Below are 12,349 nucleotides of genomic sequence, written 5' to 3'. Positions count from 1 at the left end.
AGGGGTGCTACTCCGAAGGCGGAAGTGTACCGGAAACTCGCGTGTTCCCCGTGATTCATGAAGAGGGGGCGCTTAGGTTGGTTTAGATGAGAAGGAAAGGAGAATAGAACGCTAGAATTTCTTAGCAACGGGATCTGGATGTCCCAGAAATACACGAGCCTCTTTCTCAAAGCAGCGACCATAGGCACACCGGAGTATTGAAAAGACCCGCAGCTTCAATATTAACCATTAGACCCAGACAGTGCCGCTCGATGGAAAGCTTTCGCGGTTCCGGACATCCCACCCCGTCCAGAGCGTCCAAGATATCATGATCAAGATCCGCCGACTCGGCCCACAGTTCTGTCGATGAAAGGGTGTGAGAGTTCAATACGGCCTCACGGGGTCTTGCGACTACAAGAGATTTGTTCACGTGGCCTGGTAGAATATCCTTACTTCACCAGGCTTCTCCTACCTTGCACTCGGAGGCAAAGTCAGCCAGAGCCACTTCAGCGACCGTAAAATGGTCACGGTCCTCCGCCGTAGAAGCAACAACTAGTACGCTTGCGGCAATAAGGAGACCCACTAGTCGGGATTGAACAGCTTATCAAAGATATGTATGTCAACCAGAGTAGGCTTCAGCGAACGAGAAACTCGAGGCTGACTTGACCGCAGGCAACACCCCAGAAGAAATCAGCACTGACACAGTTCCAATACAGCCTCTCGTAATCACCTAAGAAAACCAGATCTTTCGAGTTATTATAAAATACCCCTTTGATCGCTGAATTTACTGGACCACTTCGATCATGATCCAACTGACCTAGCAAGTGGGAGAATCGAAACCTCAGCGAGTACCATTCCAACCACAGTTTCTTAGATTCTTGATAGACACGTAGGATCTCCGGGGCCTCTCTAACTCGATCATGAAGAATTTGGGGTTCTGAGAGGGTAATAAGTGCCTCTCGTTGCTGCCAAGGTCACCTTCATCGTGTGTGAGGACAACGGGGTTATACATGGAAAGTGGCCTAGAACTATGGAAAAGTCCCGAACTGGATCCGGACTTCGGTTGAAAGCATGGGGAACATATGAAAGGAAGAGATCATTGTGCAAGTATCCAATTGTTTGTCGAAAAAAAGGGTCAGCCCCTGATGTCGTTTAGATACGAACCGAATACGCGATGCCTCTTTGGGGCAACGTAGCGATCGGCACGGATCAAGGATCTTCCAAACGAAGGGGGAACCCGTGATTTATCGATAAAATGAAGTCAGGGTGGGAAAGAGATATCAATAACAGAATGAAACTGCTTTGAACAACTGGTTATGCGCACCTGCTTTGGGAGATTGTGCATACCCCAATTCTACACCATCAAAGCGCCTAACCGGCACGAACCACTGTCGAAAAGTCTACATGATCGACCTTTCCAAAAAGTGCATGTCTGTTCCTCTCCCAATGTAATTTGTTGTAAACTTTCACAAGAATTATATACTTGTGGATGGCACTGCGCAATCCAAATCTCTCTTATTTGTCCTGCAACGATGCCCAATTGCCCTTCATGCGTATCAATCCTCGTCTTCATCAATCTCCAGGTCCTCTTGATTCAACACTGCCTTCTCGATCAAAGCTAAAGTAGCCCTTAAAGGCAATCCAACCACATTATCCCAACTTCCCTCAATTCTCTCCACCAGCAAGCTCCCCATACCTTGCAGTCCATAACCTCCCGCTTTGTCCACACCCTCTCTCGTCTTCACATACGCCTCAATCAACTCATCACTCACATCCGCCGCAAATATAACCTTTGTCTCTTCCACTGTTGTCTCAATATTATACCCCGGAGCCCTAGCATCTTCCCTCGGCGCCAAAGCAACCACGGCAGTGTAACATTTGTGCACTTTCTGATCTCTCAGCATCTTCAGCATCCCAATATGATCTTTCTCGCTCCTCGGCTTCTCTAGAATCCTCCCAGTATTCGTAACAATGACCGTGTCGGCGGAAATGACAAGTGCCGGATCAGGGATTGATTTCAACGAGTTCTCGAGAGCAACTGTGTATACATCTAGGCATTTCTGAACAGCGGTCTGTAATACGTAGTCGAATGGTCCTAGTTCTTCTTTCGAGAGATTCTCTGGTTTTGTGGAAGGAGTGATTTCGAGGTTTTGAAGGCCAATCTGGTGGCGTTAGACATTGGCTTGAAAGGGGCAGGAGAGAATACGGTAGAGAGTATCTGCTTCCTTCTAGGACTTGCAGACGCGAGAATTACTCTTTTGCCTCGCAACTGATTAAGCACTGGAATATTGAGGGGAAATGGGCCGCGAGGCAGGGGGTTTGACCCTGGAGTTGGTGGGCCACTCCTCGATGGGAGGGCACCATGTTGAGTTGCAGCCGCTTCGTATGTTGGCAGAGCAATCTTCAAATACTCACCGGCTAATGGTCCCAGTTTTTCAGACATCTTGAAGATCAATAGATCGTCTTTAGCATGTAGTTGAGGTTGAAATACTTGGCAATTGGAGACGGCAAGGCTGACTGAAATGCAGGGGCTTCTGGGCTTGTCTCAAACGGGGAAGGTCAACGGTGCGCCAAAGCCTCGTGCATCAGCCGGCGCATGTGACAGACGACGGGCGATCACAAGAAGGGGGACAACAACCTCGTGCGCTGTCATGTATTTGGCATTACTGTTGAGCGAATGATACACGCTTCCAGTGCACGAATTCAAGATGTCTACTTCTCCACGTGAAGGGTCTGCGAACGCGGGATCGTCAAATGGATTGGAGGAGAAGCCAAGGCTTTCCGAGCATGAGAAGAAGGCGAATCATATTGCTTCTGGTAAGAAGCCCTCGGCTCCGTTGCCCCTTATATTATCTGGTCTGGCTGCAGCTAACTTTGCAATGCAGAGCAGAAACGTAGACAAGCAATCCGCGAAGGCTTCGACCGACTTACCGAATTGGTCCCTGGATTGGAAGGCCAAGGCAGAAGCGAAAGCGTTGTCCTGAAGAAAACGGTTGATTATATGCGGGCACAACTTGACGAGAGGAGGAGACTAGTTGGGAGGCTTGATGAGTTGGGCGGGCAGGTTGAGGATGGAATGAGGCGATGATGGTGACGACAATTGGCGGCGCTGTGGACAGTTTTATTGTACGGTTCACGAGCATGGATATGGATACGATGCACAAAGTTATGGGCGCAAGGTCAAGGAGCTATGCAATTGTGGTTTGAATTCGAGGAGCTCAATGGAGGTGTGGAAGGCAATCTTCTCCGATACCAAAAGTTTTATCTCACAGGAGAGTTTCCAATTGAGCTGCGCCACAGAGGTATATTCTAGCATTGCAACGGGCCCAATTTACAGCTGTTCTATTTATACAGATTCTGAAGATCAGCAAGGCATGAAGCCAGCGTCTTGGGGCTGACAGCTAAGCTTTTCAATTCTTTGGCAGTCAAGTACGGGGTCTGATCTGTCTGCCGACCTTCATCGGCAGACTCAGACTTGCTCCCCTCCGAGGTCACAGAAGCATGCCGGACAGCGAGATGCTTGCCAAGATTTGTTTCGAAGTCAGGGAAAGCAGTAAAGTCAATGATCAGACGGTTCGCGGCAGCTTCTCGGTTGCCAACTACGGCAATTACTGCGTATCGCTTTCGCTTGGCGTCCGCGATCTTCTTCGTCAAAAATCGAGGACTGGCATCGATGTCGACTGAGATGTGTTCGTATGGCGGTATGGCCGTCTTTTGGCCCCGTAATTGCCTCATGCCCGAGATGATTTTTTGGCAGTTTTCCGCGAAATCTATGACTGGCTGAGAGTCGTTGACTGTAATAATAATCACTTGTCGAGGATTTAACCAGAAAGGCCAATGGCCGTTGTAATGCTCGATCAGGAGAGCCATGATTCTTTCGACTGAACCTAGGACAGCTCGATGAATGAGAACAGGCGTAACGGGACCCTCAACCTCAAGTAAGCCAGGATCTGTGGTGGCGCGGCCGCGGCTTTCGAGTTCTGGGGCTGGTGCTTGATATTCCAATTCAAATCGCTTAGGGAGTTGGAAATCGAGTTGGATCGTGGCGGTTTGATGTTCTTTGCCGTCGGAGTCTTTGAGGATGACATCAATCTTTGGACCATAAAAAGCTCCATCTCCATCATTGACCGTCCAACGCTGCCCGCTTATGACTAAAGATTTCCTCAAGGCTGCCTCAGCGTTGTCCCACTCTTCAACGGTCCCAATGAAATGATCCACTGGCCGTGTTGACAGAGCAAGTCTGTATGGGCCGAGACCAAATGTTTTGTACGCCAACTGCACGAATTCCAGCGTCCTCGATATTTCTTCCTGGATCTGTGAGGGTCGGCAGAAAATGTGACCGTCGTCCTGATGAAACCGCCGAACTCTGGTGAGCCCACTCAATGCGCCATGTACCTCATTACGATGTAACGGACTGAAGTCGGCATATCGTATTGGCAGATCTCGATAACTTCGCTTCTTTGAGGCGAAAATTAAGCAATGCCCTGGACAGTTCATGGGCTTCAATCCATACTCCTCATCCTCCCCGGCCTGTCGGCCCTCTTTCTCTCCAGACGCTCCTCGCCCTGTGACGGCATACATGTCTTCTGCATAATTCTCCCAATGGCCTGACTTCTCCCAGAGAGACTTCTTGTATATTGTGGGCGTGATGACTTCTTCGAATCCGAAGTCCACATATTGAGTCCGCAGAAAATTCGTTAACTTGTTGAACATCTTAGCGCCATTAGGAAGGAAGAGAGGTGATCCCGGACTGTATTTAGATGTAATGAACAACTCTTGCTCGATGGCTAGCTGTCGATGATCGGCTGGAGGAACCGGAGGGTTTGTGGTCGCCGTAGCTGCACTGTCTGTCCGCGGAACTGCGGTTGCAGGCTCGCATGCTGAGCAGTAGCCATTGCGAAGAAGCAGCGGTTTTCGACGATCTCTGTAGATGGCATGTGACCCCCTTGAACTGGTCCGAAGTAATCGCAAGGCTGTCGACGAGCGCATGGCGTCGTGACTGTTGCAGATGCTTGAGAGTGTTGTCTGCAGCTGATTGCCCAAAATGGTTCGCATTTCATGAATCCCTGTCGAATTGAGAAGCAAGGCGCACGTTAAGGTTAGGCGCCCGTGGCGTGGGGGAACAAGGATCGAATCACGAGGGGGCGTCATTCCATTGCCCCCCCCCTGTGACAAGTATTCTGCGTTGTCTCTTCTATAAATATGTTCTACCCCCTTGTGAATAACTTCTTCAAATTGCTTTGTATTCACGGTCCTCCCCCAATTTAAATGCTTCCGCTCCACCGTTGCCAGCCAAAATTTACGCGTCATCTCAAACACAACTACCACCGACAACATACATGTGCCATGGCTCCTGGGAGGGGCAAATTGCAGCTGGGCGAGTCTTGGGTGGTGGAAGGAGAAAGTGAGAGCCCAGAGCACTCGCCGACGGACGATGACTACAGGCCTCCAACGACGAGAGCTACCCCTCCACGACGCCAAACGAGGGGGAGTACGAGATCACCTGAGCCGGAACTCATTATGCCCTCGCCATCTTTAGAGCTTGATTCACTGAATGGATCATGGGCGGAAGCGAGCAGAAACACGAAATTTATAGGAACGCGATCCTCAGGAAAGGCACCCGAGGCGCGTAGAAGAAGCGTACGCGTGAGCAACGGAAGTCCAGAGAAACGCGTCCGAACCAAGGTGAATACGACCAGTTCATCAGGAAATGCACCTCAATCAACTTACCAGGAGGATTCCAACGGCATTCAAGATAACTTGGACGTTGATATTAACCACAGAACGATTATGTTGTCGTGGCTCCTGGATGTACTTGGTGGTGCCCTCAAAGTTCTGAAGACACCGCTGTCCTACTTTCTCGCCATATGGCTGCTCTTTGGGCTTCTCGTCGTGGTTCGGAACTTTGTGACGACGTCAATATACGCCTCGTTGTCACCTGTTTGCCGGATTCCAGGAGTTTCGTTGCTCAATCTGCCTTTCTGCCCTGTCTACAACGTGGATACCAGCCATGGGCCACCTCCGTCCGTCGAATTCGACCAATTGATGGTGGTTCAGTCGAAATTCGAGGAGGTTTTGGAGGAGAGCGCTGGTAGCGTTTCACTGCCGCTAGATATGAAACGGGGAGAGGCATCTATTCGAGACTTGCGTCAGCTTGTTCGGTACAGTCAGCTGCATTCGAAGTGAGTTAGAATATATCCTGGAAGTCGATTCGACTGCAGATTTTAGACCTTTCCTTTTTGTCTTGTTACTGATTATATCATCAGGAACGAGTTGGTGCTCGAATTTGACGGATTCATCGAGACCGCCCGGATCGCGTCATACGATCTACAGAAATTCAGTAGTCATGTTGGTCGAGTAAGTCTCATCTTCTGATTCGCGTAGTCTAGTCTGATTCTATCTACATTTACTTCTATGTCGTTTCCAGAAAGAAGCGGTGGGTGTCTGGGCCCAAGAGCTAAGTACTAAAAACTGCAGGCCGTGGACAGCGTAATAGCAACTACTCGTTGGACTACCCGCGTCCTCGATGGGATCCAAGAACGAGACGCATCGCGGGGATCTATCAGTGCGTTCATCAATGATAGAGTACTTGCACCATTTCAGCCAGTAAAGTTCACTGAAAGTATCCTCTTGGACCAATATATCCAGCATACTCATGTTGTCGAGGAAGAAATTAACAAGTTGATTGCCGAAGCCCAAGCTCTTTTGCTGGTGCTGAATAACCTCGAAGACAGGCTAGAAGTAATTCACGGCATCGCCACTAGAGAGGATATGCATGCCAAAGCTCTGAAGGATGAGATCCTCTCCGAGCTCTGGACCATGGTCGGTGGCAACCGAGGCAAGCTAAACAAGATGGACCGACAGCTTAACTTGCTGCAGCAAGTCGGCATTTACAGAAAGAACGCCTACGCTCATGTTTCTGGGACCATAATTCGCCTACAGGCCATGGGCGCTGGTCTCGAGGATTTGCGGGAACGTGTTGGTTCTCCTGAGTTATTGCGTGACCGCATTGACATCCCATTGTCTGTTCACCTCGAGAATATTCAGAAAGGTGTTGAGAGATTGGAGGAAGGTCGACAGAATGCTCGCAAATTGGAGGACGAGCATATCAGGCGGACTCTGGAGCGGGGTCGTCTTGAAGGCACTATGATCGACGGATAAATGGTCTAAATATTTCGGGTCCCAGGCTTGTATAGGGAGTTAGTGGTGAGTAACGGTCGATTCAGTTGACAGGCGTCATGCTGTCATTCTCAGGTCCGGCGTTTGAACTATGACGAAGTAACGACCGGTGCATGGAGGCTCGATATCTTGAATCAAAAAGCGCGTACCACAACGGTTTCTCTGAATTTCCTTCGCCTCCCACATTCCTCTTCATTTCAACCTTGCCTCTTCTTGCATCTTCCAGAACCTTCTCAAGTCCTTCGTATGCATCTATTCCCCAGCAAGTGCCATATTATGCTTAATTGGAAATCTATTCTTTGATTGCTCCTTCCCTGGGATTTCTCACTACTACTCGAGTCCTTGTATATCATTTCTTCCCACAACCATTCACACTAGCATGTAAAGCCATGTTGCTTCTCCATCTCCCCCCAGGTCAATTTCAATTCCCGAGTTAACCGAACACAGAATTATCCACTACGTTGTTGGTGCGAAACTCTTCCTCGATACACTCGACAAATGGTCACGTGAGCCACACCTGGACCCTCAGTGCTTGCACCTTCCCGCTCAAGACTATCTCCAAGTCACCTGTCGCACTGCGCAATATCCATTAAGGATATGCTTCTGGCTAAGCTTTCAGCAACTACCATTATTCCATCCCCACCGCTGCCGTCTCTAGGAAAACCGAAAAGGCCTCAACTGGTTCGTCGACACGCATATTCTTCCTTGCCAGTCATCGTTTGTACTTCAGTCAAGAGCTATTTTGATATTCGTACGCTCTAGCAATATATTTTGTTTTGCCAGAGCTCGTCGTCATGTATTGAAATTGGATCGATCACACGGTGAACCGAACGGACTTCCAGCGTGACAACCAGCAAGGCAGTCGAAGAGCCCGCCTCGTGAGATGACTATCCAAGAAAACATTCGAGTGCTCCGGGAGCTACAACCAGCATGGGATCTGAACGATCCCCAAAGTGAGATAACGCTCCAAGAGAGCATCCGAGAAAGCGAGTTTGTTGAGGAGCTCACTCACCGATTCTCGGACGAGTCCCCTCAATCAGGACCCACACCACCACCTGGCATTGAAACTGTTCGGCGTTCGCCAGTCTGTCTCTTTCGTTCATCACAACTCCCCAAAAAAGACCTCCAAGCTTTTATTCCGGAGCTGAACGTTCTCCTGGACCATGTGACGCACCTCCCGGATGGCCGCTTGGAGTTCAGCAAGAGGGTTACACGTTTGTGCCTCGATCGGGTGATCCTTCAAGGCTTTCCGAGGGGGACCAACGAGAATTCTAGTTCTCTCCGGATAATTTACAAGAGGAATGACTTCACGAAGAAGGCAGGAATGAAAAGGCTCAGGAATATCGCAACCCTTCACGACTCCATTCAAAAGTCCTGGGCGGATGTTGGTTATGCCGCTTCATACCCAACTCTCGACGCAATCATTGTCAGCGGCGGGAAACTGCATGGACCTCAACCCCTTGTCGGGATCCAATTTCCAGAATCAATCATGGCGGTTGATGATCTAGATTGGGGCGGCTGCAAAAGACTTTCATGGGGTCCGGCTATCTCTGAAAACATGATTGATCGTGCTAGCATTTGGATTGACGACGACCATCCAATCCTTTCGGATTTTGAGATGCTGAGTTCCCCGCCAGAAACGGGTTCAGCATTACATGCGAATGGTAATAAGGACATATTGAGAAACCATTTGCTGAAAAGAAATTGGATCTGGATCACAAGGATGCACCACCTGAAGAGAATTATTGACATCCCACGCACAGAAGAATTCTACGATGCAAGGATGGCGTTTTTCAATAATGGTTCACCAATGTCTCTCCGAAGGTTCTGCCAGCGTCATCAATGTACCGAAAGACAGCTGAGCAAGCTCTCATGTCACATCCGTGGCAAGCTTGGGCATCTCATGTTGATGTCACAAGTGGCGGAAATGAAGATTACAGATGTAACTGCGGTTACCCAGGAAGGTCACAAACGCGCTGCGGAATTTGGGCCGTGGTTGGATTTCTTGGTCAACTCCACACGCAATGGGAATGACCGACTTTCTAGGCCTCTCGAAGCATTGGAAGCAGCCCGATATTTCATATCAGCCGTCAGACCTGGACTCAACCTCGACAGGATCCCCGAGGTCCGGCATGTGGAACGTGAAAGCGACTGGGCGGAAGAGTGGATCAAATCAAGGTCAGAGGAGAGAAAACCGACTTGGAGTAATAAGAAGAAGGAGTTTATTCTCAATCGCCTTGCAGGCCGAGTTTCCAAGCCCTTGACAGATTGGCAATTGACCGGGGAGAAGCTCTACAATTTGCAAGCCTTCTGCCCACAAACCGAAGCAGGGTGCGCCTTAGCCCTACTATTGCACCATCAGGAACTTGCCGTCCTCAGAAGGGAAGCTAGTAAAACAAAGGGTCAAGAAAAACTTCCTGCCTCTCCACCCATGGGAAGGGTTCCGATTTGTCAGTGTCACTCAGAAAATTGCCAGTACCAAGAAGGCTATCCTCTCTATTCGACCAGATCTCATGACAAGTCACATTACTGTTCGATGGGTGGGAGTGGGAATCCCAAAGGCACTTGGAGCTCATCGAGCGAGACAAATCGAATTGCTGAGGTCAACGTCTCCGTTGAGTCTCCAAATTAATCATCTCCACTACGCTCCATTGTCTATTCCCAGTAGCAGTACGCACAGCCCAGTCTGTAATCAGCGAAGAAAGGTCCCAGCCAAGCACACCATGACTCGAGCAAGTTTCTTCAAAGCCCACTGTCGCCAATGCCACTCATTCCGGGCAGATCTGCTTCAAACAATGCCAAAGAAGTGTCGTAGCAGACCGTCATTGCCAAGACCTCGCCAGCTGGGCAGATTACACCACCGAGTGAATCACCTGCCTCGATCGCTGTTCAAGAAGACGCGCTGCAAGGCTCATCTGTTGAGCTACAAGACGTTACTGGGCTCCATAATAGTGCCGCAGAAACTCACGAAGCAGATGATGAGGGAGCCCTAAGCTCGAATGATTTCAACACTTCACCAGAGGCTCCATCTACCCCTACCAATGCCGCAGAGGTCTTATAGCCAAGCTTATCTAGTAAACCACAATCCATGGGTGCAATCCAGAATGAGATCACGGATCCCCCTAAACCAGACGACGAGGGAGCAGAAGTCCCGGAGCAGAGCGCATATGTCGAACCTGAAGCCGTCCTTGCAAAGCTCAATCGTATCGCGGCGGGACCTGGGCCAAAGTCATCCACGCTAGATAGACGAGACACGATGTACTCTGGTAAAGATTTCGGCTACAAGTCGAGAGCTCTCCGGGACTTATGATGAAATCAAAGCCGACGTGGCCACTGTTCCTGATGCACTCAAGGAGGGTTCAGAAACCGGTGGGATTGGTTAGGGCGAGAGGCTTTTCCTAGTATCCTGGGATTCTGGCGATGGATTAGCGTCTTGGGTGTGTTCCTTGTATATCGAATGCGCCATGTTTGTTTTCTTTCTTTCTTTCTTTCTTTCTTTCTTTCCTATCCTGCTAGGTGTTGCGTTTACTGCCTTACGGAGAGGAGGGATAGTTTCTATGTGGGGCTACGTGGGGCTATAATAAAGGGGGAGGAATCGAATATGGAGAGCGGAGCGGAGCGTGCAAATATTAGGCGCCTAAGATTTTGTGGCCTTTTGGCAATGTCGATCCTGAACGCGTACCTGAGAAGCTTTCAATTATGTATAATAGTAATCATAATGAGATTTAGAATTTTCAATTTTTAGTCCGCAACCGACTAAAATGTTGCCGCCCCACAGGGCGGTTCTCCTTTGATAGAAATGTACGAGTAAAGGCTATGTACTAACGATAGGGATATTTATATACCCAAGAGCCCATAGAAGACGTCAAGTACAAATACCTGTATCCTTTTCTTCTTTGTCTCATCCACATACGTTGGTCCAGATTCTCATAGGTATCTGATGTCTTACCCTTACCGACACTTCCTTATCTCCAGCTTGATTATATTTCCCTTGCATCAATTCCTTCTTGTAAGCATGAGTACAACCTCGTGCTCATCCTTTGGGGCAACATATGCCCCAATCAAAAAAAGAAAAAATCCCAACGCCTCCACTGCCTCATCCTCCTCACGTCCTCACCCGCTCACCGCTAGCAAAAGTCCCATCCACACCACGTTCTATTGGAGAACTTCAGCACCAAGGTTCGCAGCTTCTCCATCCATCTCCGGGAATATCGAATCATGTGAGGTGAAGAGTGACGCCTTGAGTTATCCTGGTCCTGTGAGAATGGAAACTACTTGGTTCCGGATATCTTGTTTTGGTGGGGAGTCAGGGGTGCATATTTATAACCAGATCCGAGGGTTTTGACAAGTCATGAATGCTTTATTTGGGGGAGATACGTGTAAGAATGCGTTTTCTTGAATTGATTGACAAGTGAGGAGACATGCTGAATTGTTTTGGAGAAGCCATCTGGTGTGTGAATTGGAAGAACCAGGATTCTGTGTCGAGAATGACAATTCCTCCTAAATGTTTTGTTTGACCTCCGGGGCCAAAAATTATCTTTATGGAGTTGCAAACTTCAAGGAATGGACTTAGAATATTAGGGAAATAACGATACAGCATAATAATGATATACAGAGCCAAGGATGATGAGGTTATTGTCTTGCGGAGAAAATGAGAAACCCAACGTCTGGTGTTTGTTAGTTGGCAAACAGCCACGCACCGATCAGCCCCTCTGAGATTATCAATTGAAATTAATAGATCCCACAGGAGATCTCTGAGTGCGATGTGCAACAAGCAGGCAGCAAGATCAGATCAGATGAGATGATCTGAGAAAATGGGTTGTAGCATTTCATGTCTTCCGAGATTGGAAAGGAGCACGTACCAGCAGATGCAGCAACAGGCTGCAGTTCTAGACTTTTTGAAAAATGTCAAACATATTAGGCGGTACCGTTAATGCAGAAAGGATAGAACGGATTTCCAATGATAGTTCAGGTCTTAGGAGGTTTATACGCCACTGAGCGCGGGAGTGAAGGACGGCAGAGGAGGGTGGCGGGTGCAATTTGTTCTTTGCAGCACTGGCTGGAAGCGTCCGGCTCCAAAAATAGGAACAGGAATGCTTAAATCTCAGAAAATTGGAAGAGGCACTCAAAAGTCTATCCCGCTCCTCCTTGAAGAGAACTGGATGTTCTTGAATTGACCCGCACATCCCAC

The 12,349-nt window shown here is 48.9% G+C and overlaps 4 protein-coding genes across 4 annotated transcripts; 3 read left to right on the top strand and 1 right to left on the bottom strand.

Annotated features, from left to right (window-relative positions):
* Positions 1–1,353: 1,353 nt before the first annotated feature.
* K444DRAFT_652112 (class II aaRS and biotin synthetase) lies at positions 1,354–4,874 on the bottom strand (the record flags this gene model as incomplete). Its single annotated transcript, XM_024885764.1, has 4 exons — positions 1,354–2,141; positions 2,186–2,397; positions 3,435–4,729; positions 4,795–4,874. The coding sequence occupies 4 exons, from the start codon at positions 4,872–4,874 to the stop codon at positions 1,536–1,538; spliced, it is 2,193 nt and encodes a 730-aa protein (XP_024738260.1). The 3' UTR covers positions 1,354–1,535.
* Positions 4,875–5,168: 294 nt separating this feature from the next.
* K444DRAFT_611597 (uncharacterized protein) lies at positions 5,169–7,312 on the top strand. Its single transcript, XM_024879976.1, has 3 exons — positions 5,169–6,161; positions 6,246–6,336; positions 6,457–7,312. Exons 1-3 carry the CDS (start codon positions 5,326–5,328, stop codon positions 7,138–7,140), a joined length of 1,611 nt encoding a protein of 536 aa, XP_024738259.1. The 5' UTR covers positions 5,169–5,325; the 3' UTR covers positions 7,141–7,312.
* A 279-nt stretch (positions 7,313–7,591) lies between these two features.
* On the top strand, positions 7,592–9,974 carry K444DRAFT_368312 (uncharacterized protein). Its single transcript, XM_024872252.1, has one exon. It carries the CDS (start codon positions 8,042–8,044, stop codon positions 9,788–9,790), a length of 1,749 nt encoding a protein of 582 aa, XP_024738258.1. The 5' UTR covers positions 7,592–8,041; the 3' UTR covers positions 9,791–9,974.
* A 534-nt stretch (positions 9,975–10,508) lies between these two features.
* K444DRAFT_368307 (uncharacterized protein) lies at positions 10,509–10,941 on the top strand. The gene has a single exon (XM_024872251.1). It carries the CDS (start codon positions 10,616–10,618, stop codon positions 10,901–10,903), a length of 288 nt encoding a protein of 95 aa, XP_024738257.1. The 5' UTR covers positions 10,509–10,615; the 3' UTR covers positions 10,904–10,941.
* The last annotated feature ends 1,408 nt before the right edge of the window (positions 10,942–12,349 follow it).

The sequence above is a fragment of the Hyaloscypha bicolor genome (genome assembly GCF_002865645.1).
Source record: "Hyaloscypha bicolor E unplaced genomic scaffold K444scaffold_56, whole genome shotgun sequence".
Lineage (NCBI taxonomy): Eukaryota > Fungi > Ascomycota > Leotiomycetes > Helotiales > Hyaloscyphaceae > Hyaloscypha > Hyaloscypha bicolor.
The sequence above is the reverse complement of the archived record's forward strand: the minus strand, read 5'-3'. Positions and strand labels throughout refer to the sequence as shown.

Coding starts and splice junctions, on each gene's coding strand:
- K444DRAFT_368307 (XM_024872251.1), top strand. CDS start 10,616: ATGCGCCATGTTTGTTTTCTTTCTTTCTTTCTTTCTTTCTTTCTTTCC.
- K444DRAFT_368312 (XM_024872252.1), top strand. CDS start 8,042: ATGACTATCCAAGAAAACATTCGAGTGCTCCGGGAGCTACAACCAGCA.
- K444DRAFT_611597 (XM_024879976.1), top strand. CDS start 5,326: ATGGCTCCTGGGAGGGGCAAATTGCAGCTGGGCGAGTCTTGGGTGGTG. Junction 6,162..6,245: donor TACAGTCAGCTGCATTCGAA/GTGAGTTAGAAT, acceptor TTATATCATCAG/GAACGAGTTGGTGCTCGAAT. Junction 6,337..6,456: donor TCAGTAGTCATGTTGGTCGA/GTAAGTCTCATC, acceptor TAAAAACTGCAG/GCCGTGGACAGCGTAATAGC.